This window comes from Aulonocara stuartgranti (genome assembly GCF_965226115.1).
Source record: "Aulonocara stuartgranti genome assembly, chromosome: 7".
Taxonomy (NCBI): Eukaryota; Metazoa; Chordata; class Actinopteri; order Cichliformes; family Cichlidae; genus Aulonocara; species Aulonocara stuartgranti.
In genome coordinates this window covers 42,439,810-42,467,627 of record NC_138945.1, presented here as the reverse complement: position 1 = coordinate 42,467,627, position 27,818 = coordinate 42,439,810, and the positions used below count along the sequence as shown (strand labels likewise).

The 27,818-nt window shown below is 39.8% G+C and overlaps 2 protein-coding genes across 2 annotated transcripts; both read left to right on the top strand.

Annotated features, from left to right (window-relative positions):
* The first annotated feature begins 2,328 nt into the window (after window positions 1-2,328).
* LOC309710171 (uncharacterized protein) lies at window positions 2,329-3,540 on the top strand. Its single transcript, XM_082539419.1, has 4 exons — window positions 2,329-2,399; window positions 2,483-2,525; window positions 2,727-2,782; window positions 2,891-3,540. The coding sequence occupies exons 2-4, from the start codon at window positions 2,521-2,523 to the stop codon at window positions 3,391-3,393; spliced, it is 564 nt and encodes a 187-aa protein (XP_082395545.1). The 5' UTR covers window positions 2,329-2,399; window positions 2,483-2,520; the 3' UTR covers window positions 3,394-3,540.
* Window positions 3,541-8,420: 4,880 nt separating this feature from the next.
* On the top strand, window positions 8,421-26,206 carry cry2 (cryptochrome circadian regulator 2). The gene is made up of 13 exons (XM_082539200.1): window positions 8,421-8,734; window positions 12,718-12,826; window positions 13,516-13,658; window positions 14,415-14,599; window positions 14,769-14,857; window positions 16,458-16,598; window positions 18,302-18,427; window positions 18,713-18,898; window positions 19,021-19,172; window positions 19,568-19,770; window positions 21,129-21,209; window positions 21,310-21,764; window positions 23,501-26,206. Exons 1-12 carry the CDS (start codon window positions 8,577-8,579, stop codon window positions 21,756-21,758), a joined length of 2,022 nt encoding a protein of 673 aa, XP_082395326.1. The 5' UTR covers window positions 8,421-8,576; the 3' UTR covers window positions 21,759-21,764; window positions 23,501-26,206.
* The last annotated feature ends 1,612 nt before the right edge of the window (window positions 26,207-27,818 follow it).

The following is a 27,818-nucleotide window of genomic DNA, read 5'->3' as shown; positions in this document are numbered from 1 at the left end:
TCTTCAGTCTCAGCTGACTGCAGGTTTCCCCAATCTTATAAACAGTACATTGCATAATGACTGAAATCAGCCCAGTGAAGGAACAATGGGCTGGGAGGTCAGTAAACGAGACACTATTTTAATAGACTGCATTGGTGTTCAGTAACAACATCTACTGGATTTTAAAAGGTCATAGCAGGCAACCTGGACAAAGAGTGTGGTGAAAGACTATAGATACGTTTATTCTGACATCTGGGACCTATACTACGAAGCAAGTTCAACATATCCAGGATATTTTTTCATTACCCTACCACTGTTGATCAGGATAACTGGTCACAGAAACATGGTTATCTACAAACTAGGTTAACCCAGAGAATACTCACATGAAAGGTGTGGTGTTGGCAGCATCTGACCAATCTAAAAGAGGTGTTTCACAGATCATATCACTTTTCTCCCACAGAAAATGATCTATATGACACCTACACCAGAGACATTATCAAATGGTAATGAAATTATCTATAAAGAACACAAAATAAAGAAAATAAAATAGTGGAGGGCAACACTGTTGTAAGAGACTTTCTATGAACAGGAGACCATCATCGATCAAGTGGTGATATAGAGCTACTCTAATGTGCAGCCAAGTGACGGCACATTGGTCATTGTGTTCAGAATATGGGGTTGTCGTGTGCTTAGCAAGCAGTAGGAATGTGTCAATAAAAAGTGACAAAACTACACTGATCTACAATAACGCCTTCAGGCTGCACGGTTGCACGTTCCAAAGATCAGGACCACAGTAACTGAAGGCCCCCTCAGCACACTTGGGTCTGATTTACATTTGGGACAGAGCGAGCAGTGTGATCTCACTTGTTTCCCCTTTTCAGATTCATACTTTTCTCTGTCTACACTGAAATTGAGAAGAAAAAATTCAAAGAAGACAAAAAGATCTGCTTCTGTTGTAATATTTCTGCCGTGATCTTCAAGAACTGTGTGCTGCAGAGTATAGACTGAATACAGTGTGCACACGGTGTGGGATCAACATTATTTTCTTAAGTAACCTGTGACGGCTCATGTGCTTTGGATTTTGTAAAGGTTAATCAGTTTACCTCAACCTCAATTGTAACTTTTTGTTCCATGGCTCTGGTTCTTTTTTCTAGTGTAATGGTTTTACAAAAACAATTATGTTTGTTTATTTAGTGAAAATATTTTTTAGTAAGAATGACTTTTATTTCTGTCATCATTCTTTCAAGTATAGTTTTTTCTTTTTAATTGATTACTGCTTTTAATTTCTGGAAATATAAAATGTCATCAGTGACCACTGTGTCATTGCTACAATTAGACAATTCTCAAAACCAAGCCTGGAATTCTTGTAAAATGAAACATAAAACATTTTCCTGTATAGGGATTTGTAAATGTTGTACATGTTTTTGGCTGGGATAAGCTTTATCTTATTCCAAACGTGAAAAATTTATGGGAATTTTTCTATGAAGGTTTCATTAAAATCATTGATAAACATGCTCCATTAAAAAAATAGAGATTTTAAGGTCGTAAAAATACCTGGTTCACACAAAAACTTTTAAAGTTACTTCATGAGTGTAATGTGGTGTGAGCCAAAACCAGAAAAACAGATCCTAGCTCAGATTGGAAATGCTTTATAGAGCTCTGCAATAAATGCATTGTGACAATAATAAATGCAAAGGCTGCATATTTTATCTCAGAAAATGTGAACACTTCCTTAAAATTTTGGAAAACACTTCATAATAATAATAATAATAATAATAATAATAAATTTTATTTATGAGCGCCTTTCAAGTCACCCAAGGACACTTTACAATAGGATAAAACACTTAGTAAAACAATGGCAGAATAAGAACAAAAAAATAAAGCACAAGATAAAATGAACAAACAGTGGATTCACAGTGAATATGCAGATTTGAACAGATGAGTTTTGAGTTGGGATTTAAACTTCAGTTACTAAATGGATAAGATACTGATTCAGATCCCCCCTCACATACATAATCAAAGATAATGAGAAATTTGACAAAAAGAATGAAATACATAGTATTTTTAATAAGTATTTTATTAATTCCTAAAATGTTATTAAAACTCTAAATGCTACCTTGTGAAATGCATCTGGTCTGATTTGAAGCTGTGAGAAGGATGGAACAAAACTGTGTTGGTGATGAAAGGTTTAGAGACTGTAAGAGGACACAATTTGGTGGAAAGACAATGTGGAAACAACTTAAGATGGTAGAATAAAAGGGAAACATGGGGACATCTCCACAAATGAGAAGCTACTTGTTTCCAATTAACTACACAGGCAGCTGTTACCACTGAGCAATCAGTCCCCTCTGCAGCAAAGATCATATAAAATCAGCTCTTGTTGTTTCTAGTCAGTATGTGGAAGCTCCTGTTGCAATAAGGTACAGTGTTGGTATTGAGTTTGCATTGTAGTTTATTTATTGGTCTATTATGCATCTTATTATTTTTTGTGATCCTGTAACAGACTCTTGGGGAGGTTGAAACACCTTACTCTACAGCAAAATGAGGTAAGTGATGCTATAAAACAACTAAAAGAGTGCCGTAATCCAGCGGTGTCTGCATTAAAGTCAGAAATTTTAAAAACTGTTCATGTGCAGTGATGCTTCATAGGAAGGGTGCATTATGGGTGTGGATTGGATGTGTACATATCATGAATTTTATTTATTATTATAATTTTTTTTTTTTTTTTTTAAAAACATGGTCTGCAGGTGGTTGTGGCTATTATGTCTCACTGGAAGCATCACTTGTGCACCTGTGGAGAAAGGCAAGAGGTTTACTAAACTTAAATGATTGACCAGTTAAAGTTAATGGGAGCTTAAATGTATTAGTAGCTAAGCTTAAAAGTCTTAGCTTCCATTAATTTCTCTTCTAGGGCTGGGACTGAACAGAGCTGAGACACCACAAACTCTTCCTTGGTATACATTCAGGGGAACGGGGAGTGACTCTGACAAAGCACCAGAACGCACTAGTAGTGGCTATGGAGTACAGAGCAGTCCTCCATATACCCTGTATGATGCTCCAGCAGCTGGTTCGTTGGGATATACAGTGGGTCAGTATGGAGCTCCAGCAGTTGGCTTTGCAGTAGGTCAGTATGGGTCTCCGGGAGGAGGTTCGGACAGATATGCAGCGGGTCAGTATCAGACAGGACCTACACAGTTTAACACTCAATCTGGCATCAACAATGGTGAAAACGAGCCAGTTTTCAGTGACTTGTATGGTCTGGAGCCAGTCTACTCCTTAAGTTCCCGTTCACGCTACCACAAAGGAAGAGCGGCTTTCGCCCAAACCCGCTACACCGCCACAGAATCTCTTGGTTTGTCTGTGCCGCTATTCCCATACACCAGCTACATGTTTGCTCCTCACATTGTCTACTGAAGAGCTGGGACTAGCTCTCTTGAATTGGGTTTCTTAAGCTAGTGATGGTTGATGGACTTGTCTTTACCTTGCAGGTGTTAATGTTGTGTCTCTGCTGCTTATGACTCAAAATTTGTCAATAAATGACTTTGGTTTGACTTGTTTAAATCAATTCTGATGCCTTTTGCCATGTTTCCTGAGGCAATATTCCAGAAACTGGCAGTCTTGTCACTATTATTATTATTATTATTATTATATATATATCTCTTTAAAAACCTTAACTGTGAAAATGATCAAATGTCAAAATTTGAGCCATGCAATTTAAACACGGACAAAATGGTCTTTACTGTCACCTTGAAGGCGTTCTTATATATAGCTTACTGTGGACACAATTGCAGGGCACAGAGGTAAGGTTAAAGGATGTTTTAATAGTCTGACTCAAGCCTTGGGAATTACAGGCAGCTTTATGATGCTTGTGCAGCAGTACCAACTCCTTGGGGCTAAGGCAGCGGTGGGCAATTCCAGGCCCCGAGGGTCCTGCAGGTTTTAGATCTCACCTTGGGTCAACACACCAGAATCCCATGATTAGTTCGTTACCAGGCCTCTGGAGAACTGAAGACATGTTGAGGAGCTAATTTATCCATTTAAATCAGCTGTGTTGGTTCAAAGACACATCTAAAACGGGCAGGGACACCGGCTCTCGAGGCCTGGCGATGCCCATCCGTGGGCTAAGGGCACTACAGGAAGGTCATCTAGCTCATCTTGCAGCTGTTTGTCAAATGCAACTACTAATCTAGTTAAGAGTGGACTTCTGTAAACCAGTCCACCTCCAAGTGATAACAAGGAAAAAGCAAAAAAAAACAAAAACCCTTATAGCTCTTTCTGAGTCTCACCTGAACTCAAAACATTCATTACAATGTTGTTCGGTAAAGTTGGGCAGCTATTAGGTCTGTTGGATGCAAATTATGTGACATTACAGCCAAGGCTCAGCCATAAAGCCCCGAAACTTAACTGCTGAGAGCAAAAAGCGAGAAAAAAAAAAGCGGTAAATGTAAAACTTTTATTTTTCAATGCCATTTTTTTTAATGCTAAAATTGAGTGTCGCTGTTCTGGAATTATAAATACACATTTACAGATTCCTTTGAAAATTCAGAAATGTCTGTACAGATTTACCGATTTATTCAAAACATTTAAAAATTGATTACACACACACAAATCTGCACACAAATCAAAATACACACTGAAGGAAACGGTTTCCAGGGCCTAATCCGTGGATCGACTTCCTTCGAGGCGTGGACGTCTATCAGCAGAGAATGTCCCTTAGTCTGTAACACAGTCAAATATATTCTCAAGCAACATTCAAGCATGCCATTCAGCGTGTCAGTATGAGCTCGGGAGCAGCTTGGGAGAACAAGAAAACAGAGACTGCTTCAGGTTGTCTTCCCAAATTGACTCAACTTTATTCTCAAGTACAACAGTTTATATAGAGGGTAAAATTCATGAGACAGCAGATTTATCAGTTTAAACCAGTACAGACCAAGATAAGGCAGCGTCTTCCTGCCCTTGGGTGAAGAAGCATCCTTTGTGTAGTGTATCAGTTCAGCTACAATTGTGATTATCTCAGCGACATATTTTCAAGACACAAAACGAAGAGTTCTTTCATTAGTGAAATCTGAAACAAAACATTTGGCCTTCAACAGGCGTCTAAAAGATTAAGAAACTAATGTAGCTGAGGGAGTGATCTCTGTGGTATTTCAACCTTGTACCAGCCTGTGATTCTCACACATCAATTCTTGGGTCAAAGAGAAAAATAACTAAAACAAAGGGGCCTTATTGAATGACAGAGTTTTCCTGTATAATGTCACTATAAAACAATATCCAGTAAATGCTCCCATGGTACTAAAATACCTAACACACACATGCACAAAATGTTTTGCCACAATGATAGTCTTATACAACTGCTAGAAATAGAACTAATTGAACTTGCTGAAGCCTGTACAGGGAGTGCAGAATTATTAGGCAAATGAGTATTTTGTCCACTTCATCCTCTTCATGCATGTTTTCCTACTCCAAGCTGTATAGGATTGAAAGCCTACTACCAATTAAGCATATTAGGTGATGTGCATCTCTGTAATGAGAAGGGGTGTGGTCTAATGACATCAACACCCTATATCAGGTGTGCATAATTATTAGGCAATGTGCTTTCCTTTGGCAAAATGGGTCAAAAGAAGGACTTGACAGGCTCAGAAAAGTCAAAAATAGTGAGATATCTTGCAGAGGGATGCAGCAGTCTCAAAATTGCAAAGCTTCTGAAGCGTGATCATCCAACAATCAAGCGGTTCATTCAAAATAGTCAACAGGGTCGCAAGAAGCGTGTGGAAAAACCAAGGTGCAAAATAACTGCCCATGAACTGAGAAAAGTCAAGCGTGCAGCTGCTAAAATGCCACTTGCCACCAGTTTGGCCATATTTCAGAGCTGCAACATCACTGGAGTGCCCAAAAGCACAAGGTGTGCAATACTCAGAGACATGGCCAAGGTAAGAAAGGCTGAAAGACGACCACCACTGAACAAGACACACAAGCTGAAACGTCCAGACTGGGCCAAGAAATATCTCAAGACTGGTTTTTCTAAGGTTTTATGGACTGATGAAATGAGAGTGAGTCTTGATGGGCCAGATGGATGGGCCCGTGGCTGGATTGGTAAAGGGCAGAGAGCTCCAGTCCGACTCAGACGCCAGCAAGGTGGAGGTGGAGTACTGGTTTGGGCTGGTATCATCAAAGATGAGCTTGTGGGGCCTTTTCGGGTTGAGGATGGAGTCAAGCTCAACTCCCAGTCCTACTGCCAGTTTCTGGAAGACACCTTCTTCAAGCAGTGGTACAGGAAGAAGTCTGCATCCTTCAAGAAAAACATGATTTTCATGCAGGACAATGCTCCATCACACGCGTCCAAGTACTCCACAGCGTGGCTGGCAAGAAAGGGTATAAAAGAAGAAAAACTAATGACATGGCCACCTTGTTCACCTGATCTGAACCCCATTGAGAACCTGTGGTCCATCATCAAATGTGAGATTTACAAGGAGGGAAAACAGTACACCTCTCTGAACTGGGAATGTACAGGTTTTTTTTGTTTGTTTGTTTTTTTAATGAAAATGATTAGTCTATCACAATGAGATAATGCTTGCTTCACATGGTACTTATAAACGTGTTGATTTCCTAGCATTTTATTTTTGGCAACAAAGAATAAATTAAATTAAGTCTGACTCTGCTCCCCCCTCCTTATTTCATGATTTGGTTTAGTCCAAGTGGTGCTGATGCTGAGATTAAAGTAAGGATGGCACCTTAAAAGTAAAGTCTGGGTTTCAAAAAAGAAAAGGGAGACAGTAGAAATTAAACTCATAGCAAGCTCCACATGAAAGAAACAGTTTGACATTTACTAGTATCAGTTAGCTTACTTCATTTCTAACAGAAAATGTGTTCTGTTAATATAGCCAAAAAGCAATTGGTGCAGACAGACCCTTTCTACATATGTACGCGAAATCAATTCTCTGACAATCCACTGCCAGGCCAAACAGATCAAACCCCTGGCTCAGGCTTAGTTATAGGTGAGCTCTTTTATGTCAAACACTGTGTCTAATTGCAGGTCTAAGGACAGAGACATATTTTAGTTGGCTATACTTTGTTTGAAAATTAATATACAAAGAATTATTAAAATTATAAAATTATATTTCCTAAATAATACTAAATATTATATTTACACATTTAAGGAGTAAAAAAACCCCAACTTTCACTTTTTTATTTTGGTACAAGGTACCAATCAGTGTAAACGAAATGAATGAGTAAATAAATAAATAACATTACCATTAAAAAATAAAATGTAAAGAAAATGGCACATGTCTCAACAATCTTGAGCAAAATCTAAGCAAAATATATATCCATGTTTGCAATGTGCTATAGTGTTAGTGCTGGAATGGTTTCCAAAATTAAACGGTGGGGCCCAAGGTGATATTTGTTTTCACGGGTCCCCAAATCCCTGCAGGCACCCGTGCTGGTCTGTATCAGAAAGGTGACACAACCTCTCACCGATGCTGCCTGCATCTGCAGCTTCAACCAAGTACAAATCTCCAGTTTTGTAACTCATGTTCACGATTTCAATTCTGTCCAACCAGCAAACCGACACAACCTAACCTATCCGGTTGTTCAGTCTGACGTCACTAGCCGTGTCTGGGTCTAAACTCCGCTGCAGGTCCATATATCAAACGATCACTATGGCATTACTGAGAGTTGAAAAACTGTCTAAAGTCTTTCATCTTTAATAAAATGATCAGCGTTCTGCTCTACCAGGTGTAACAATTGAGTTTAACATCCAGGCATCCATGAAAACCGAATTTATGACATTTAACGGAGTTAGAAGTTAGCAGGGAGTTAGCTCGCTAGCTTCTATCTAAATACAATATAGCATGTCCTGACTGCGGGGTTTTGGAAACAAATTAAAACGTGCAGCTCTGTTATCACTTCCAGCATAAATGAAGACAGAAAACTAAACAGCAGTGACGTTTGTAGGGTTACTGAAGTTGGGCTAGCTGGTATATAATGATGTGCTACGTGACCGCTAGCGACACAGCTATGTTAGCATAATATAAACAAGCTAACCTTTTTTCCACTCGATAAAAGTTAACGTGAGTGTTCTCGGTGGTCAGAAACAAATGTAATCGCATGGCAGGATGCTGTAAAAGGACCAAACTTCAGCCAGGAGAACAACTGAGATAATCCATCCACAATACGAGGTTAGTCATTCATATACTGCTGCATGGGCTGGGCTGTAGTTACATCCTAGGGTTTTAAAAACTGAGCTTAAATAAATGATTAGCGGTAATAAAAGCCGAGGGAGGTCAACAGGGATCACTGACTGTTTTAGGAGCTTTTTGAGATCAAATAGAAGAAAATACATAACATTAAACATGTTAACAACACAAAAGCCATATTAAACGCAGACAACTTTAGACCCGGAAGTAGGATTCGTCGCGTCATCACTGAACAACCGGATAGCCATGCCCACAGAACAGGCCACGCCCCCGAGTGTCAGTTTTCGTTTGACAGTGAGTAAAGTTTGTTGGGAGTCGTTGAGTTGTCAGTGATTTTAACCTTTTTGCTTAATTTCGCCTGTTTTTTCGGATTTTACTATAACGATGGAATAACAAATAAGAATGGTGGTGAATTCAGTCCACTGGTTTCGTAAATGTCTGCGGTTGCACGATAATCCTGCGCTGCAGGAGGCCCTGAATGGAGCGGACGCAGTGCGCTGTGTTTATATTCTAGACCCCTTTTTTGCTGGAGCTGCTAACGTGGGAATCAACCGATGGAGGTTTGTGACTTTATATTGTGACAGTTTGGGGTTATTAAAGGCTAACTTAACCCAGTGAAATACAGGAAGAGCATTTACTAGGTCAATATTTACACGATCCATTACTCTTGGGCCTCGGCTCCACGTCATTTAGCTAATGCTAGCATAGAATGCAACCCGATTAATGCTAAGCGCCATTGAAGAAATACACAACTTTAACTTATCGTCGCATATCAGCCAAGTATGTCCACTTAAAAGGCGAAGTGTTTAACGTAAATTAAATACTGTACATTCTTGTTCGGCTTACACTCAAAATTACATTTAAAAAACATTGGAGCTAATTCTTGATGGTGTCTGAAAGGCTTCTGCTAACCAAGTTAACTTACAACAGTTTGGTACAGAAACTATGGAGACAACGATGTCCATTTAACATGAGTAAAAGAAAGGTTCGCATGAAATGGCAAAGCCCGTTAATCACGCAAGCGGAGAGAGGTGCACTATGGGAGTTGATGTCAATTTCGATTTGCTTAGTGAGTAGCTATGCGAAAATTATTACAAAATAATTCATTGTCACGCCTGCCAAGGAAACATAGAGGTTGCTATAGTAAATTAATTGATAATGACGCTCCAACACGACATAGCTGGAATAACTGCATAAACGTCAACACTCCACCACGTTTCAGAAGAGAACGCTGTACTTTCTGTTTACTACAGGTATACTACAGGCAATATATAAACACATTTATCCAAAATTCCTCAAATGTCAGTGCTTCTCAAGCGCAACGGTTTGATACGTTATGTTAAAATTTATACCACTATAAAGTGTATTTTAAAATTCTATATATTTAATAATATTAAGGTTGTTGCATATTCATCAATTTAATTTTTTCTAGTTATAATATACTAGTGGCTTGGATATGGGTATTTGGTAATACAAAGTACTGTGTTCACTCAATAGTAGTGCTGGAGCTATGGATTATGTTTATCTGTCTATTGTATCACTTATTACTATTACTTGGTTACTTGAGTATTTGGTAAATATTAAAAGGTAAAAGACAAAAACCCCCCACAGGTCTTTTAAAAAGAACTGCTCATTGGATTGGAATATAGAATTTATAAGGTTTTTAAGTTTAACTGCATAAATTTCTTATATGCAAAAAGTAAAACAATCTCAGGTACAGTCAAAGGTCAGTCAAATAAAATAAGGTACACACGCAATCTAGATCAAGGTATAAATTAAATTTGGCTTTATTAGGCTTTCTTACATTAATAGAAGGCAAAGTCATTCTGACGGTATTATATCACCTGGATGAGCTAGATTTTGTGTCTGTTTATATGTATGTGGTTTTTGTGTGTGTGTGTGTGTGTCTGTGTTTAAGTCAGTTAGTGTATATTTTGTGTCTGTAAGCCTTTAAAGGAGTATGTTGTGGCTGCAATAAACAAAAGCAACAAAATCAGCATTTAGAAGTTTGCCTTTTGTGTTGATGCAAAAATTTGTGCTGCTGAAAACAGCAAGTTATAATGCTGTACATGTTAATATGTAATTATTAAGAATTATCAATACTTACGGCAACTAATTTCCCAGTGTACTAAAAAAAAGTTTAGAGGAAAAAAAATTGAATAACCGACTTGTCTAAAACTAAGAAACACTCAGATATTATGTTAAATTTGAGAACTGTTTAATGAACAGTGTCAAAACCAACAATAAAGATATTTGAACCCATTAATCCAATTCTTCAGTAATGAATCATGCAGCACCTCGCATCGTTTAGAGCAGGTCCCCTACTGATCGGCGGGTTAGTGGTTCAATCCTAGGCTCCTCCAGTCTGCATGCCAAGTATCCTTGGGCAAGATACTAACCCCAAGTTGCTCTCCGATGCATCCATCGGAATCTGAATGTGTATGAATGAAGTTAGGAAGTACTAAGTATAGAAAGAAAGTGCTTTTGTGAATGGGTGTGATTGGGTGAATGGGGCATGTTGTAGAAAAGTAGTTTGAAAAGAATCAGTCCATTAACCATTTACCATCCCACACACTGCGAATGCAACATTAACCCCCGGCCTCCCAACCGGAAAATCTTCTACCCGGCACGCTGTGCTGAGCATGTCTGTTTATATACTACCAGATAGGGAAAAATATGGCAGCAGGAGTTTCAGATAAGTGAGAGAATGACACTTGCTGTCGTTTGGATTTCACTGGGAGGATGTTGAACAAAATGTGATAATTACCAAAACATGCCTTAAAGACCATTGCTGCAAAAAGTAGCAGTAACACTAATTTATCCAACAAGCTGAAAAGTCATCCACTGCAAAATGAAGCCTGTTTTAAACGCGGCATTTCAGCGTCTCCCCGCACAGCAAAGAAAACGTTAAATAAACCAGCTCTGATATCTGCCACTGTTGTTTCTGAATGTTTCTGTAATTTGAGGTCAGCACATTTTTATTTTATGGTTTTTACATGTTATAAGCACAAGAGTACCTTTTTAAGGTCATTTAATTTTTATCTTGTGTATTTTTGCTTGATGTAGTTTTTCTTTTTGTTGTTGTTATATTTTGTTTGGTAAAGGTTTAGTGTTGACCACTGAAAGAGACTTTCTGTGGCAGTATTGTCATTTGTGAAAAACATCTGTGTGCAAATATTGAATGGTCGATTTGAATGAGTATACCAGTGCAATTTTAGGCACTATATGATTGGAAAAAAACTTTTTTTAGGATGCTATTGAAACGTATCGCAATATGTATCATTATATAGCCCACAAAAAATTGCAAAATTTGATTTTCCTCATATCACCCAGCCCTAACTCCAAACAGACAAGAAGACAAACACTTAAAATAAACTGATCTTAATTATGATATTTAAAAAAAATCTCTTACTATAAAAGATGTTCACGTTTTAATATAATATGACAAATTAACATCCAAAAAACTAAAAAGCTGCGACTGAAATGTGTGGCACGTTGTGCTGTGGATTATGAATGATCCACACTGTTCAAAGCTGATTGACAGCTACTTTAACAAAAGTTAAAACCTAAAATAATTTAACAATTGGGGGAAACCTCGAGCCTTTCCCTGCCCAGCCAATAGTAAGTAATCTCTCCGGTGTGTCCTGGGTCTACATCAGGACATCCTCTCAGTAGGACATTATCAGCTGCAACTCCTTAGCTGGCTCATTTCAATGTGGAGGAGTAGCGCCTCTACTCTCAGCCCCTCCCATGTGACTAAACCCCCGGCCTATCGTCCACCTTGAACTTAAATGTCTCTAGGGCCAGATATCAGTACGTCCCACTGCAGCGGCGCATGGTCTAAGCACAGGGTGAACGGGCGTCTCAGGAGGTAATAAAAAAAGGGAGTCTACCACTCACTGGATTACCAGACACTTTCTCTCCACTGTACTGTATCTGACCTCTCTCAGACAGTCTCCGGCTGATGTAGTAAATGGGGCAACCAAGTCCCCTTACCTGCTGGGACAAAACGGTCAGAGTAGCCTACTACGCACAGTTTCTGTTGCCTAAACAGATAAGCAGCTACAGCTGTGGTTTGTATATTTTAGGCTTACTGTAGATTTCCTTGCTGTAAAACAAACACTGCTGGATTGAAGCTGCAGCATCACATGATGATGACTGAGCATTAAAGATTTTAAGTAAAGCATTGACCCAAAAAAATTGCTCAGGGTTTTTTGTCATGTTATTTAATTTCAAATTCAAATTGAATGAATAGTTGCAGCCCGACTGAATAAGCTGCATTCCTCACTCTGAAAAAGAGACTGGAAATCTTTCTTTTATGTTTAAGAAAAACATTGCTTTCTTGACTTTGTAAATAAAGACCACAATCACAAGAGACAACCTTCACTCTCTACCTGCACAATGAGCCTCGGCCACCTTTTTTACTGGTTCATCGCTGTTCTTTCCTTGGACCACTTTTCATAGATACGAACCATAGGTGCTGATCACTGCAAACTGGAAACACCCCACAAGGGAGTTTATGTTCATGTTTATGTCTGTGCAGGTTTCTCTTGGAAGCTCTGGAGGACCTGGACAGCAGTCTCAAGAAGCTCAATTCCAGGCTTTTTGTAGTCAGAGGCCAGCCTACAGATGTGTTCCCCAGGCTTTTCAAGGTCTGTATTCCTGTCAGTTGCTTCTCCTCTGTTATTCCTCATCTGCAAAGAATGTTCAGATAGTACAGATGCAGAATTTGCATGTGGGATATATTTATTTTTACATTTTTCTCACTGAAATTGCTGTTCTAATATTTTTCTGCATCTAAAACTAGATTAAAGATCTAGAACTGAACAAGTTCACATTCATACGTCTATCATTTGCATACAAAAACCAAACCTTTTATCTATGTTTTCAATGCTTTTAGCTAATGCATTACAATCAATTTAGCTCTCTGTTAACCATTTATCTAGTTATAAGGTAACATTTTATGCTACCTTATAACAAACCAATTCTCTGGTCCATTGTTTCTTTTAGGCCTGCCATGTGTTTCGCTGCTATCATCTGCTACCATCAGTGTGAACAGGAAACACAACAGATGAAGTGGCTGTCAAATACATTTCATTTTCTTTACTTCTTATTTCTGTTCAAACTGACCCATTTGGAACAATCCAGTTTGGCATTGTAAACCGAAGCTTGAATGCACAACTTGAATACAACAGTTTGACTTGGTGGTCTGGGTTATAAGTAGGCACATGATAGATCTATACAAGACTTACAAACTGTTAAAGCCAAAGATTTAATTAGTTCTTTGATCATTGTTACTATTTAACATCCTTTTTTCGAATTCTTTCATTCTTTGCTGCAGGAGTGGAACGTGACCAGGCTGACCTTTGAATATGACCCAGAGCCTTACGGGAAAGAGAGGGATGGCGCAATCATTAAGTTGGCCCAAGAATTTGGAGTGGAGACCATTGTCAGAAACTCTCATACCCTCTACAACCTAGATAGGTTTGTGTTTTCCACACAATTAGTCGATTTCTAGTGGTATTCCCACCACAAACGCAGGTATTATGCAACTCCATTTAGTCTCTTCCTTCCTGTATCAGCAGTCCATTCTTGTATAACGACAGGAGCTCTTTATTGACAAGTGTTTGAGAAGTAATTTTAAAAAGTAATTCTTTTACCTTAACAAAAGGTAATGAATAAGTCTTCATAGTCTGCTGCAACCAGTATTTGATAGCAAGCTTATGGACTTAGGTATCATTTTCCTTTTGTTTGTTTGTTGTTTTAACTTGTTAATCCAATTCTCAGTTACGTATAGTCAAGCCCATTTGGAAAATGACAATTTTGACCTCATACAACAACAACAGTGGCTTTAAAATTAAGCAGTTGTGAATTAAAGTGTCGACCTGCACCTTTAATACTGAAACTGATGACTGGGTTTCCTGCCTTGAGGTGATGTCCTAGATTTAGCTTCTGCTGTCTTTGGTTGATACTTGAATACCTTCCTCAGTTTTGTATTCAGGAAGTGAATCACATGCTCAGTCAAACTGAACTCAAGTGACTGACTAATCCTATAACAAATATGTGAAATTAATCAGCTAGCTGATTAAACACAGATGCTCTTGCAAACTTACATCTTAAGAACAGTTCATTAATAGTTTTGTTTATTAACTGTTGTATTAACTGTTGTAACATTACTCATACATACAGATATGTTGCTGTGTGTTACTCAAATTTTCTTCCTTTTCTGTTTTGCTACAGGATAATAGAGATGAACAACAACAGTCCTCCTCTGACGTTTAAGCGTTTTCAGACTATTGTGAGCAGACTGGAGTTGCCTAGGAGACCTCTGCCTCCCATCACTCAGCAACAAATGGACAAATGTCACACCAAAATAGAAGACAACCATGACCAGCTATACAGTATCCCTTCTTTAGAAGAATTAGGTACGCATAATTTATCTTTTCACGTAAAGTTTTTCTATAACATTTATGTTTTTAATCTGATTTTAAGAAAAATAATTAATGGTTTGCAAACTACACAATTCTATTCCTTATTTATTGAATCTAAAGTTAACACATTGATCTGTATTTAAACTTATTTTGATGTGCCCAGGTTTCAGGACAGATGGTTTACCTCTGGCTGTGTGGCATGGAGGAGAGTCTCAGGCATTGGACAGAGTCGGTAAACATCTGGACAAAAAGGTAAAGCTAAAGTCAAAGTGCTTTAATTGGTCTAATCCAGAATCCAGGAGTTTATTTTGAATGCTAAGTTGCATTGGCTGATTTTTTTGTTTGTTTGTTTGTTTGTTTGTTTACTTTTGTCCTCCTTGTTCTTAAACTTTCAGTAAATGCCCACAGAATAGGGATAAATTAGTAATTTGACAGTGTTGCCTCCTTGCTCTGCTATCCATACCTACTTACCTGGTAATCTCCGGATGTAATGCAAGTTTTTCCGTGTACGATGGTTAAAATGGTTTTATCGTAACAATCGAGTATACAAGATGGCTGCTGTGTTTGCTTCGGATTACTCCTCACCCCTGTTGCTTGTCACGTGCTCCATAATGTTGTGCTGTGGACATTTATGTGCTTTCTGTGTAGAGGAGTGTTGTTGTTTTCTGTTCTCATGCTGTCCTCCCAGGAGCCCAGCATGAGTAGAGGTCTCTTTTTTCCCCTCTTGGACTTTCCCATTGTAGTGTACATTTCAGTGTTTTTCCATAATACTACCGATCTCCGACCTGTCTCCCCATGTGATGTCTGTGTTGTGTATGTAAGGTCGGGGGGGGTCCATTTCACTGCAGGGAAACTTGCATGTGACAAATAAAGTTTTCTTGAATCTTGTATAAGTTGCCATGGCAACATTAAGCCTGTTTGCATGTAGATCACTGAGTTTTTTTTCTTCTCACACACACTGCGAATGCATCAAACATTTTTAAGTTCATTTGTTTAACTTTTGTCTCATGAATTCTTGCTTGATGTAGTTTTTTTTGTTGCTATGATCTTTTGTTTATTAAAGGTCTAGTGTTGACCACAGAAAGAGACTTACTGTGGCAGTATTGTCATTTATGAGAAACTTGTGTGTGCAACTGATGGTTTTTGTATTCAAAGTAGAAAAAAAACATTGAATGGTTGATTTGAATGAGTATGCCAGTGCAATTTCAGCCACTATATGGTTGAAAATAACATTTGTTTTTGTAGTTTATTTAAACATATGGTGATATATATCGTATATTGTGATATAGCCAAATAATATCATGATTGTGACTCTATAAGGCTTTCATTGATATACTTTTTTTTCCGTTGTAATTTTGCATTTGTGAATCACTCCCTACTTTGACTCCTGAAAGCCTTAGCGTCTTTAAGGTGCTCTGTTTGTTTCAAGTCATTCTGTTTACCTGTAGCAATTAATTTAGAGTTAGTACACATATTTCTGTAAGCATTACACAGCTAGTCTTGTCTTGCTTCTTTTCAGTTTTTACCCCTCACACGTAAAAGGCTGATGAGATATTTGCGTGACCCCACTTGGGTTAGAGAGAATATATCATAAAATATAAAATACTTTTTGGCATAGTGGTTGGACAGTCATAATTTAAGTGTTGTGGACAGCATGGATAGCTAAGTTTGTAAATGTGATAACTCAAAAATGAGGCGCTGTAGGAGCTTCAAATTCATATCATAGGTGTATCTGCTAGGAGGCTGAGGGGTCACACTGGTGGGGTCAAGCTTTTTTTTTTTTTTTTTTTTCTTTCACATGATACAGCCTCAGCTTGAAGATGATGATTCCTGATTGTGTCTGTCTCTTTAGGTGTGGGTAACCAGCTTGGAGCACTCCCGTGTTAAAACCTGCTCTCTATATGCCAGTCCTACCGGTCTCAGCCCCTACCTGCGTTTCGGGTGTCTGTCCTGCAGAGTTTTGTACTACAACCTGAGAGAGCTCTACATGAAGGTACTGTCACAGATAAAATGACTCAAAACAACCGAAGGGTGGTTTAAAATGTCTTCAATTAATATTAATCTAAAAAAGGCCTTAAAATGTTACATTGACCTAAATTTGTATTGGATAGTTATTGCATGTTTCTCTTGACTACATCAGAACTTCCAGCAGACAGTGATTCAGTTTATTTTTTAAGGTATTTATTAGTTTAAAAAAAATTTAATAATTTTTTTTAAATTACTTTTGCCAAGGAGTTCCCCTGTTTAAGAAGAGGCACCGAGGGGTGTGCTCCTACAGCAGGGGGATTACACTCTCTCAGCCTCTGGGAAAGTCTATGCAAGGGTATTGGAGTGGAGAGTCCATCTGTTTGTAGAGTCTTGGATTCTGGAGGAATAATCTGGGTTTTGTCCTCCTTGCGGACCTCTGGACCAGCTCTAAATCCTTTCGAAGATATTCGAGGGTGCCTGGGAGTTTGTCCAACCAGTTAAAGAAATGATTTGTTGACATGGAAAAGACATTCGACTGAGTCCTTTGACGTATCCAGTGGGTGGTGCTTCGCAAGTATGGGATCTCTGGCCCATTGTTACTGTCCATTCGTTCCCTGTAAACAAGAGCTTTATTCCTATTGATGGTAGTAGCTTTTCACTACTGATATACAGCAGTGACAGTGGAGTGTCATTCAGACTGGAGAGGTGTAGTCTGATGGTAACAAAGAGAGGGAAGGTAGTCAGAACTGAGGGGATTGAACTACCACAAGGCAACATTGCAGACATTGAGGACAGCTACAAGTACATGGGAATCCCGCAGGCAAATGGGAACCACGAAGAGGTTGCTAGGAAACGCGCAACCACTAAATACCTGTAGAGAATCAGGCAAGTCCTAAGGAGTCCGCTGAATGGGAAGAACAAGAGCTGGGTTATCAACACCTACACCATGCCCGTGATCAAGTAATCAAGGAGGAGATGGAAGCCAGTGGCGTCAAGACAAGGAAGCTACTCACCATGCACAGAGGGTTTCACCCCTAATCCAGCACCTTGAAACTGTACACCAAGCGGAAGGAAGGAGGCCAGACACTAGTAAGTGTTAGTACCACGATCAAGGATGACACAACGAACATCCATAAGTACATGAGGAAGATGTCCATGTCCAACCGCATGCTCAATGAATACTTGAGGAAGCAGAAACCCAAAAAAGAGGAGCAAGAGGAAGAATCATCATGGAAGAACAGGCCCCTGCACGGTATGTACCACCGGCAGATAGAGGAAGTGGCTGACATCCAGAAATCCTATCAGTGGCTGGACAAAGCTGGATTGATAGACAGCACGGAGGCACTAATCATGGCAGCACAGGAACAAGCATTGAGCACAAGATCCATAGAGGCTGGGGTCTATCACACCAGGCAAGACCCCATGACAAAATAATAGTGGCTAACTAACCGGACATAGTGCTGATAGACAAGTAGATGTAGTGATTCCGAATGACCGCAACATCAGGAAAAAGGAAAACGAGAAGTGCCAACTGCTCAGAGAAGAGCTCAAGAAGATGTGGAGGGTGAAGGTAACAGTGGTCCCAGTGGTAGTTGGAGCACTTGGTGTGGTGACTCCCAAACTAGCTTGCACTTCAATAACCCCTCATTAATGGGGTTTTAACACAGTGTTAACTGAAGATGAATTACTTTCTCATCCCAGTTTTTCCCCTGGCTGTTTTTCCATCAGGTCCGCAAACGCTGTACTCCTCCTCTGTCCCTGTTCGGCCAGCTCTTATGGAGGGAATTCTTTTACACTGCAGCCACCAACAACCCAAACTTTGACCGTATGGATGGAAACCCCATCTGTGTCCAGGTGAACCTTTGCAGGGAGTGGATGTATAAATAAGCATTACTGTAGGTAAAAGAGTTATTAGCACCTGTCTCTAGATAAAGTGCCACAAACTGACATTTTATAATACGCCCCCCCCCCCCCCCCCAAAAAAAAAAAAAAAAGATAAACAGCTGCATTATCAATTTTGGAACTAGGTGAGAGAGACTGAAAAGTTGATTTCTCAGCTTATAAGTACAGGTAACATGTTTATCAGCCTAAATATATGTCTAAACACAGTTACTTACTATGTAACATGTTTGTTTCCAGATCCCATGGGACCAGAACCCAGAAGCACTGGCCAAGTGGGCTGAGGGTCGAACTGGTTTCCCCTGGATCGACGCCATTATGACCCAGTTGAGACAAGAGGGCTGGATCCACCACCTGGCGCGGCACGCTGTGGCCTGCTTTCTCACCAGGGGAGACTTGTGGATCAGCTGGGAGAGCGGCATGAAAGTAGGACCGTCTGTTTTTTCATTCAATCTGAAACCTGTTGTCTCCCAGGTGATGAACAGGTAAATTGACCTTATAAGACACGGTAACAGTGCTCCTTGCAATCTGGTTCTGTGTTCCTGCAGGTGTTTGAGGAAATGCTGCTGGATGCAGACTGGAGTGTGAATGCTGGTAGCTGGATGTGGTTGTCCTGTAGTGCTTTCTTTCAGCAGTTCTTCCACTGCTACTGTCCTGTTGGCTTCGGAAGGAGAACTGACCCGACGGGAGACTACATCAGGTATCTCGTACCATCACATTCTGAACACATCATTACCTCTGAGGGGAGGTAGCATGTAATCAATTCTGTTTGCTTGTTAGCCTGTTTTGTGACAGTCTAGCATCCAAAGTTTTCAAGATATCATTTCCAAATTTTGTGTTATAGTATATACCAATAACAGCTCAAAACATTGTGCACATGAGGACCAAATTGCTTTCTTTTTTTGTCCCTTGACGTCAGGGGCTTTTGAGCATGTAGATAACTGATGTCGTAATGCACTCATGTGAAAAGGATTAAAAATGTCTGTAAATTCTGGAATGGATGATTAAGCTCTGCTATAGGCTGACTTAAAGTGATTTGAAGTGAAACACATGCCATATTAAAGTTCAGATTATATTCTTTTGAAATCTCTGCAGGCATTACATCCCCATTCTTAAGGACTACCCGAACCGGTATATCTATGAGCCATGGAACGCCCCTGAGTCACTACAGAAAGCAGCCAACTGTGTGGTGGGAGTGGATTACCCCAAACCCATGATCAACCATGCAGAGAGTAGTAGGCTTAACATTGAGAGGATGAAACAAGTTTACCAGCAGCTTTCCCACTACAGAGGACTCAGTAAGTCATCATACCAAAGGGCAAAGTGTGCCACTCCCTTCATGTTGAGATTGGTTTGGATTAGGGCAGTGCAATATGAGTAGAATCTCACTGGTCCTGGTATAAGAATTTGTTTCCCTGGATTACGACATATATCACATCACAGTGCATTTTCTGTACATATATTACATAGTTAATGTAATCATTACATCAAAAGCACTATTTCTGTTTTACATTTAAATAAATCAAAAATGAAATGAACTTGGGGGCTTATGTGGCGTTATCCCATAGTGATACATGCTACATGACCCTATGGAGTCACGCAATTACTTCCCTGAAGCCTCTGCCTTTCATTACTGCTCCTGTATGTTTGTCAGGAATCTAGCTTGTGTACAAACACTGACTGCAGAGTGTCCAGTCTCGGTTGAAGTGCACCATTAAGCTAATACAGGGATGTGTTGGGTGTACAGACCATTCCACTCTAAAAACTGCACAATAATGCAACACAACAAAAATCTCCGTTATGAAAACTCAAAATGGCATTATAACAGTTGCTCTCCTACTGCTATAAGAAGAATAGCACCTCAAGATTTTTTAACTGTGGGCCTAACCCCGCTGCAGGATATTTTTTCTTGAAAATTCCATCAGTAATTCATTCTAGGAATGTGCAATTCAAATAAGAGAGAGGCTTCTGTGGATTGACTTCTATTGGACATAATTTGTTTTTGCATTCATGCACCTCACAGATGGTAACAGTAGCAGCATGACATGACAGTCTGTCTGTCGATAACCTGAACAGACTGATAAAAAACAGACACCCCAAGTCAAAATATACAGACACCCCAGGCCCGATTTAACAATCCAAGAAGGCGTCAGTTAAACAGAAGAATCTGTACTGATGCTGTTGTGTGCCTGTGACTTGCTAATAAGCCATATGCAGAGCTGAATCCGATTGAGATGCTGTGGCATGACCTTAAAAAGGTGGTTCATGCTCGAAAAACCTCTAGTGTGGCTGAATTAAAACAATTCTCTAAAGATGAGTGGACCAAAATCTCTCCACAGTGCTGTGAATGACTACCAGTTTATCACAAACGCTTGATTGCAGTTGCTGCTGTTAAGTGTGGTGCAACTAGTTATTAGGTTTAGGGGGCAATCAGTTTTTCACACAGGGCCATTTAAGTTTGGATTTTTTCCCCTTAATAATAAACACCTTTGTGCATGGAGGGAGTGTCATGTCATTATCTACCAATGACAGTGCTACCACAGTATATCTCGGCATAACAAATAATTGGGACAACATAAGAAGATTTCTCACTTTATCATTAGACAGGACATTAAATCAACATTGCACTTATAAAGTATGTATGTGTGTATGTTAGGTCTGCTAGCATCTGTACCAACAATCCAGGAAGAAGCAGAGCCACCGATGACTGATGAGTCCCAGACCAGCAGTGGCCCAGGTCGGAAGAAACAAAGAACCAAGATTCATTTTCTCCCTAAAAAGAATGTTCACAAATAAACTGTATGCAATTTGCTCATTATTGTTTTCTGTTTTCTTAGATTCTCCTCAAAGAGTTCCTGCAAACACAGAGGAAGATGTCTGCTATGAAGCTCCTGATTCTTCGACAGTCTGTCCATCCTCCACATCAGCCCCACATCCAGACCAGGAGTACCAGGCTCCTTGCATCTCCTCAGGTTGCCACACTGATCCCAGTCATCCTCCTTCCCTTTCCTCAATACAGAGACACAGCCCACCGTTAAAGTCCAAACCGTGCTCCCCTTCATCTTCTTGTTCATCTCAGTCATCCTCATTGGGAACAAAGAGAAAAGGCCTTAGCCGCAAGGTGCGACGTGGCCAAAGGCAGCGAGGGCGACAATACTGCACTCTAACAGCTCGTGAGGAGGCTACAGGACAAGAGGAGACGATGGAGGAGGACATGGAGCAGGAGGAGGAAAGAATGGAGGAGGAAGAGGAGACTTGTGCAGAAACTGCAGGACAGCTAGAGTGATAAAAGGTGAAACATTTGGTGTCTGCGTTTGTATTCAATACATAGAAACAAATAATTATTTACAAAATGTGGATTTTGTTGCTAGTGACTGACATGCAAGCTCAGCAAAGTCATCAAAAGAAATGAGAACAATACTGAAAAGTTGAAGTTAAGATATCTGCTAAAAAAAATCCCGTGCTCCTGTACCATGTCACACATTCTAATATGGCATTGCAGCACCTTTAGCTTTTATGTTGTATGCTATTGCATCACTTCAATAAGCTTGTGCATTGTCACATTTCTGGAGGGGAGTCAAGAACCGGTTGTCCCATTCCTTGAAATTGTTAGTCTGCTTGTTTGTCGATCTCACGTATCAATTCTAGTTGCACTTGCACTACAATCAGGTGATTTCAGTTTGTGTGTTGGAGGAGGATATTACCAGAGCAGTGAATATGGATATAACATTCAATTTTTACTGAGCACAGGGTAAGTTCAACCTGATCCAGGACAGAAACTGCTTCAGAATATCACGTTGCATAATCTACCAGACCTAATAGAAAGCAATATCCCTGTGTGCTCTGGTGAAATGGCCTGATGAGGTTCGGGCCAGTCACTCAAACACGACCTTAAGGTAGAAGGTCATTATTATATTCCATATGCCCTGTCATCGGGTTATAGTGAGCTGCCTGGAGCAGCTCCATCAGTGGGATGTGTCCCAAACTCCTGGCTTCCAACACCTTCAACACTCCTGCCCCTACGTTCATGTTGCTCTCAGTGGGTGGGGCACAGTGTCCTTAGCTGCCAGGGCAAAACAGCAAACGTGACACTACATACAATATATTGTTTAGCTTGTGTTTGGGGCCTCTGAAGCAGCAGGTCATGATGGAAATGGACCCTAGAGCCTCCTCCTCTGGGCTGGGCCTGGGACTGACTGACTGCCCGCCACTGGTTGTGGCAGTCCCACTGGCCCTATGTGTATGCGTAGTGCTCTCTCGGCTGGGGGTTCCTCTGCCAGCGTCACCACTGGGTCCAAGCCAGCTGGGCATTGGCAGTGGACCCATTCAGTGCCTGGTAGAAGTCCCTCCACGAACTGCTCCAACACAATCAAGTGAAACATGTGTAGTTATTTATTATATACACGAGTAGTCAACTGACCTCATTTTTTTGGGGCATATAATGACTTGAAGCTCAAAATAATCAAAATATTTGGTAATACAAATGCAAAACGGAAACACTTAGGCATCATCCTGAGAAGTTTTACTTACTGTACAAACATTAACATAAGGTATCAATGCGACGCACTAACTTAACTGTCAAAAACTGGCCCGTTCAGAGTGGACGTTACAGCTCCAGGGTGCTGGCATTTTGAATGCTGACGCACTGCAATAGTGCTGTCATGGAGGGAAACCTTAGATTTGATTTCAGGAGATGACCTGACCTCTCCTTTTATTTTTATCCTGGACTTTTTGTCTTTTATTACATGGATTATTTACCTAATAAATCCTAATAGTTCAGTACATGTATATTCTTTATGTATGAGCTGCTCAACTTGAGCCTGACTTTTCTTGTATTGTGTGTAAAATAACTGAGTCTCTTTCTCACAAAGAGGGTTACAGATTATTAATTCTCTTTAGATTCTGCGTATCGAAATGCTCTTACCTTTACTACGCGGCGTGAATTCTATTGCTGATTATTATTTTATTACTTTTTATAATTGTGTTTGTTTTACAATTTTAAAATCTTTCCTGCTGTTTTTTCTTCAGGTGGAATGTAAAAGAAGAATGAGTAAAGAAATAAATCCCGCACACCGGGACACGTAAAGACACACAAAGAACAATCTTCTGGATATGTGGATAAATACAAACAGAAGCATGTATATAACACTAGTGAAAGATGTACAAAAGCATTTAGATCCTACTTCAGTCAAGAAAAATGCTAAAAAGCTGTCTAGATGAGCATTTTAATCATATCATTAAAAGTAACTTGACTGCATGTGGACGTTCATTTCCCTCAGAAATTCTTAAGTATGAGTAAACGTTTATAGAATTCCACCTCTGAAGCACACGGTGAATAAGAAGCAATGTCAACTTCTTCACACTGAAGCCATACAACACACAGTGGCACTTGTTCTTCCCTTAGCACTCAATGTGTCTGTCATATTTCTGCACTAGACAATCTCTAAGGTGAAATGACGATTTTACATACAGTGACTTGTTACTATGCTTTACGAGGTTTAACGAGTGATGATCTGAATTGCAAACTAAATGAAGATGAACAAGTAAAGCTAAGTATGCCGGAAACCATCTGTGGCGGAGGTGTGGTCCCGGGCGCGTCTGCAGGGGAGGAGTGGTTCTCACCGGCATCTCCAGCACCGCCCCGTTGAGCCCACTGCACCACTCCTCCCCTGCAGACGCGCCCGGGACCACACCTCCGCCATACCATCTTGTGCTCTTTGATAGAAGAAATTCAACGTCACTTCTTCAAGTTCAACCTGACATAGGCCGGCCATCTTGAGAGTTCACAATTATATTTTGTACAGGGATGGTTAGCAGTAGACAACTGTGCACTTGTCGTAGCATGGGGAACCGTTCCAGTTAAGAACTGGTACCACACTGCACAGTCTTCATCTTTAACTACAGCTGCAGGTATCAGCCCACCAAAAGCTTCAGGCAAGTTTTACTGGGTTATACACTAGGTTCAGATTTTGCAGCATCCCAATATTTCCTTTAAAGGAAAGACCAAGGTTAGATTGGCTTTATTTTGTGCACTGTATAAAGTTGTATCTTCAACTTTTTGCCATCTTTTCTTACCAAAGACTGAGCATTAGCCCATGTAACATGGATTTTCTTGTCAAAGAAACAGACTAGACTTAACTTGCTCTCGACCAAGTTAAGTCTAGTTGTTAAAGCTCAAACACCTTCAGAACTGAAGTTGCTGTAACACATACAGCCAAATTCAAAAAAGTTTCGGGGGCTTTTTTGTTTTTGTAAATAGTTTTGATGAAGAAAAGCACCAAGACTTCTTTTTTTTTCTACTCAAAAAAATACACAGACGTGAAATGGTTTTATGCTCATGTTGAGCATTAAATCAGCTGGGTTTTTCTTCTTCTTCTCTTTTTTCTTCTTCTCAGTCTGAATCTTGCATGTGGCTTCAGTGTGAAGACAGTTTTAGGAGGCACTTGTTTACACAGTTGCTCCAAGCTCCAACTGTTTGTAAATACTGTAAATCCCCAATTTTGAATATATCTGATATTTTTTGTTACTAACTATGGTAACTAGGGAATTGGCTAATATTTGATTGTCTATGAATCCTTTGTGTATTTGGTGGTTTGTGGAAAAAATGGCAAATGGCTGACTGAATATGACAGTGGATCCTGTAGCTATGGTGCAGGGGGATGGCAGGCATGAAAGAGAGTCATTTTCCTCTGTGGCAACTTAAGATCCTGCTTGTGTCACCTGAATATAGCAGAAACAAGTGTTGTGCTTTTCTCCTCACATTTATCTGTTTGTATATAAAATTAAATATCATAACCTGTCTATTTTGCTAGAAATAGTATGGAGGGGTTTTCATAAAGGCTCATGGCTGCCCAGAGTGTCCACTAGAGGGCAACACCAGATCCAGCAGTGAGTGTACTACAGTGATTCCACAGCTTGTTTTTGCCTGCAGGAATAATAATGATAATAATAATAATAATAACAATAATAATAATAAAGTTAAACTGACTATCATTCCCTTGTTTCCTTCAACCAACAATTTTAAAAAGAAAGTGTTTTACTTTTTGAATAGATTGGATTAGCTTAATCGCTTTCTTTCACCAGCAAAGTTCAAAGATCTTCAGGATCATGGCTCAACAGCTATGAATAAGTAAAGTGACACACATCGGTACACCCTGAAATAATTTTGCACTTGATATATTATCTGCTGATTATTAGTAATTTAAAAAAAATTCTAGGTGACAACTTTAACTTTAGCATAAAATATTTTTATGAATAATTAGTCACTTTGCCAAAACAAATTGCAGGAAATTGTATTTTTTTAAGTCAGCTACCATAGACATCTCCAACTTATATTGATAGACAGAAATAAAAGAGTACTTCAATAAAAGATGTACTTTTCCTTTGTGTCAAACAAATCTCCGTAAATGTAATTAGTAAATATAATTATGAAGTCTATAACTTGTAATTTATATGCACATGTTTGTGTAAAACAAAAAAGGTAAATTTGACAACCATGCATAAGTCAAATTTACCTGCAGGAGAAAAAAACAAGTGGAAACTACGCTGGCCAGAAAAGTTCAGTTCCAACTTTTCCTAGAAGCAACAGCAGTGCTGACATGCTGGTGTGCTCCTTCACATTCTACTTGCTGACAGCATAATGTGTTGCCTGAGTCCAGCATGAAATACTTGGTTATTTATTTGTTTTGTATTCTAAACATAATGTTTATTTTCATTAAAACTGATGAAAAGTTGTGACTGGAATGCGTGTGGGTTTTTCTTTGTTTGTTTTTAATAATGTGCTCTCAGCTTGGTCCATAAAATGATTCCTTGCTACAGAGAAATGCCTTTTCCAAGTCCAAAAAACACGTGTGGACTGGTTGGGTAAAATCGCATGCACCCAAAATATCCTTGAGAGGATAAAAAGCTGGTCCAGATTGAGGAGTGTTCCTCTGCTGTGTCTGTAGAAAGCTCTGTATGAATAAACTTCAACTCAGTTTACTTACCCATTTGAAATCAGCAGCATCCCACCACCACTGTAAACAGTGTTCAGAATAACGCTTCCCCCTTTGTATGAATCACTGCCAGAGCCACAATCTGCTTGGCCTGCCGTACCTGTCAAGCGCGTCTGGAGTCCCACAGGCTAGCTAAGCCCGATAAGTCTCCTATTTCAGCCTAACGTCTTCTTTCACCTCTGGTGTCCACCATATGGTTCTGGGATTACTGCCACCACAAAAGTTGTGTGAAGAACCTTGTAGCTGCAGATGAACGTGGAGCCGAACATGGTCCACTTGTACTCAATGTCCCCAGCCCCCCTTAAAATGCAGTCTGCCGGAAGTGGGAGTTGAAGATTTCGCGGAGTGGGCCTCTGACATATGTTCTCAAGCTATGCATTGAGCTGAGCCCGACTATATCTAATTGGTATCTCCCGACATTGTACCAAAGGCCAGTTTTGGAAGCTGAGCATTGGAGCACCACGACCTCTGCCTCTGACTGCCACTCGATCTACAAAGCATTGAACCCTTTGGTTGCTTGGCTGGTCTCAGAGTTAGGCAACCGTTTCTCAAAATGTTCTTGATCTCGTAAAGCCATCCTGAAATCCAAAGTTGCATTACATTCAGGCAGGAAAGAAAAATTCGGACAGCTTATAGATGTAGCTTGGATCACAGTTAGTAGCATTAGCTCATAGCTTAGCACTCTACATTCTTTCAAAATATCAGCTACAAAATGTGGAGTCCAAAATAAGTGATGTCTCAGTGGCTGCAAAGTCTTTTTCACCTCTGGTGCCTGTCCATTGCTTTGTAAGGTATTTAAACTCATACTCATTTAGCTTGATCTGCTGCTGCTTACCAATCATCGTCTTAACCTGGCTCCAGCAACTCTCTCCCATAGCTTTAAAGAATGGCTCATCTCCTTAAACCCCCAAATCAGTTCCGATACACTTCTCGATTTCTCTGTTCCTCACGTGTTCTCTTATTCTCCAAGATTGTGTTAAACACAGGACATAAAGTCCACTGCCTGTTCTCCTGGGCATGTCCGTACCTCTACAGGTATGTCATCTGAACCAACTGCCTTTACACACTTATTTTTTACAACTGTCATTGTTTCCTCCCTAATAATCCTCTGCGCTTGCTGCTTCGCTAAAGGTACTCCATCTGTCCTCATTTTCTACATTCATGAGCTCTTCAAAGTAATCCTTCCATCAATACTCTGCACTTGTTAGCACATTTCTCTTTTTCATTTTCCCTCTTTTTCTTTGGTAACTTCTTACTTTCAGTACTTTCCTATACTTCCTCATTTCCACCACCACTGCGCATCACAAGGACAAATGCACACACAGTGGAGCCCGTTCTCACTCCTGACGCGT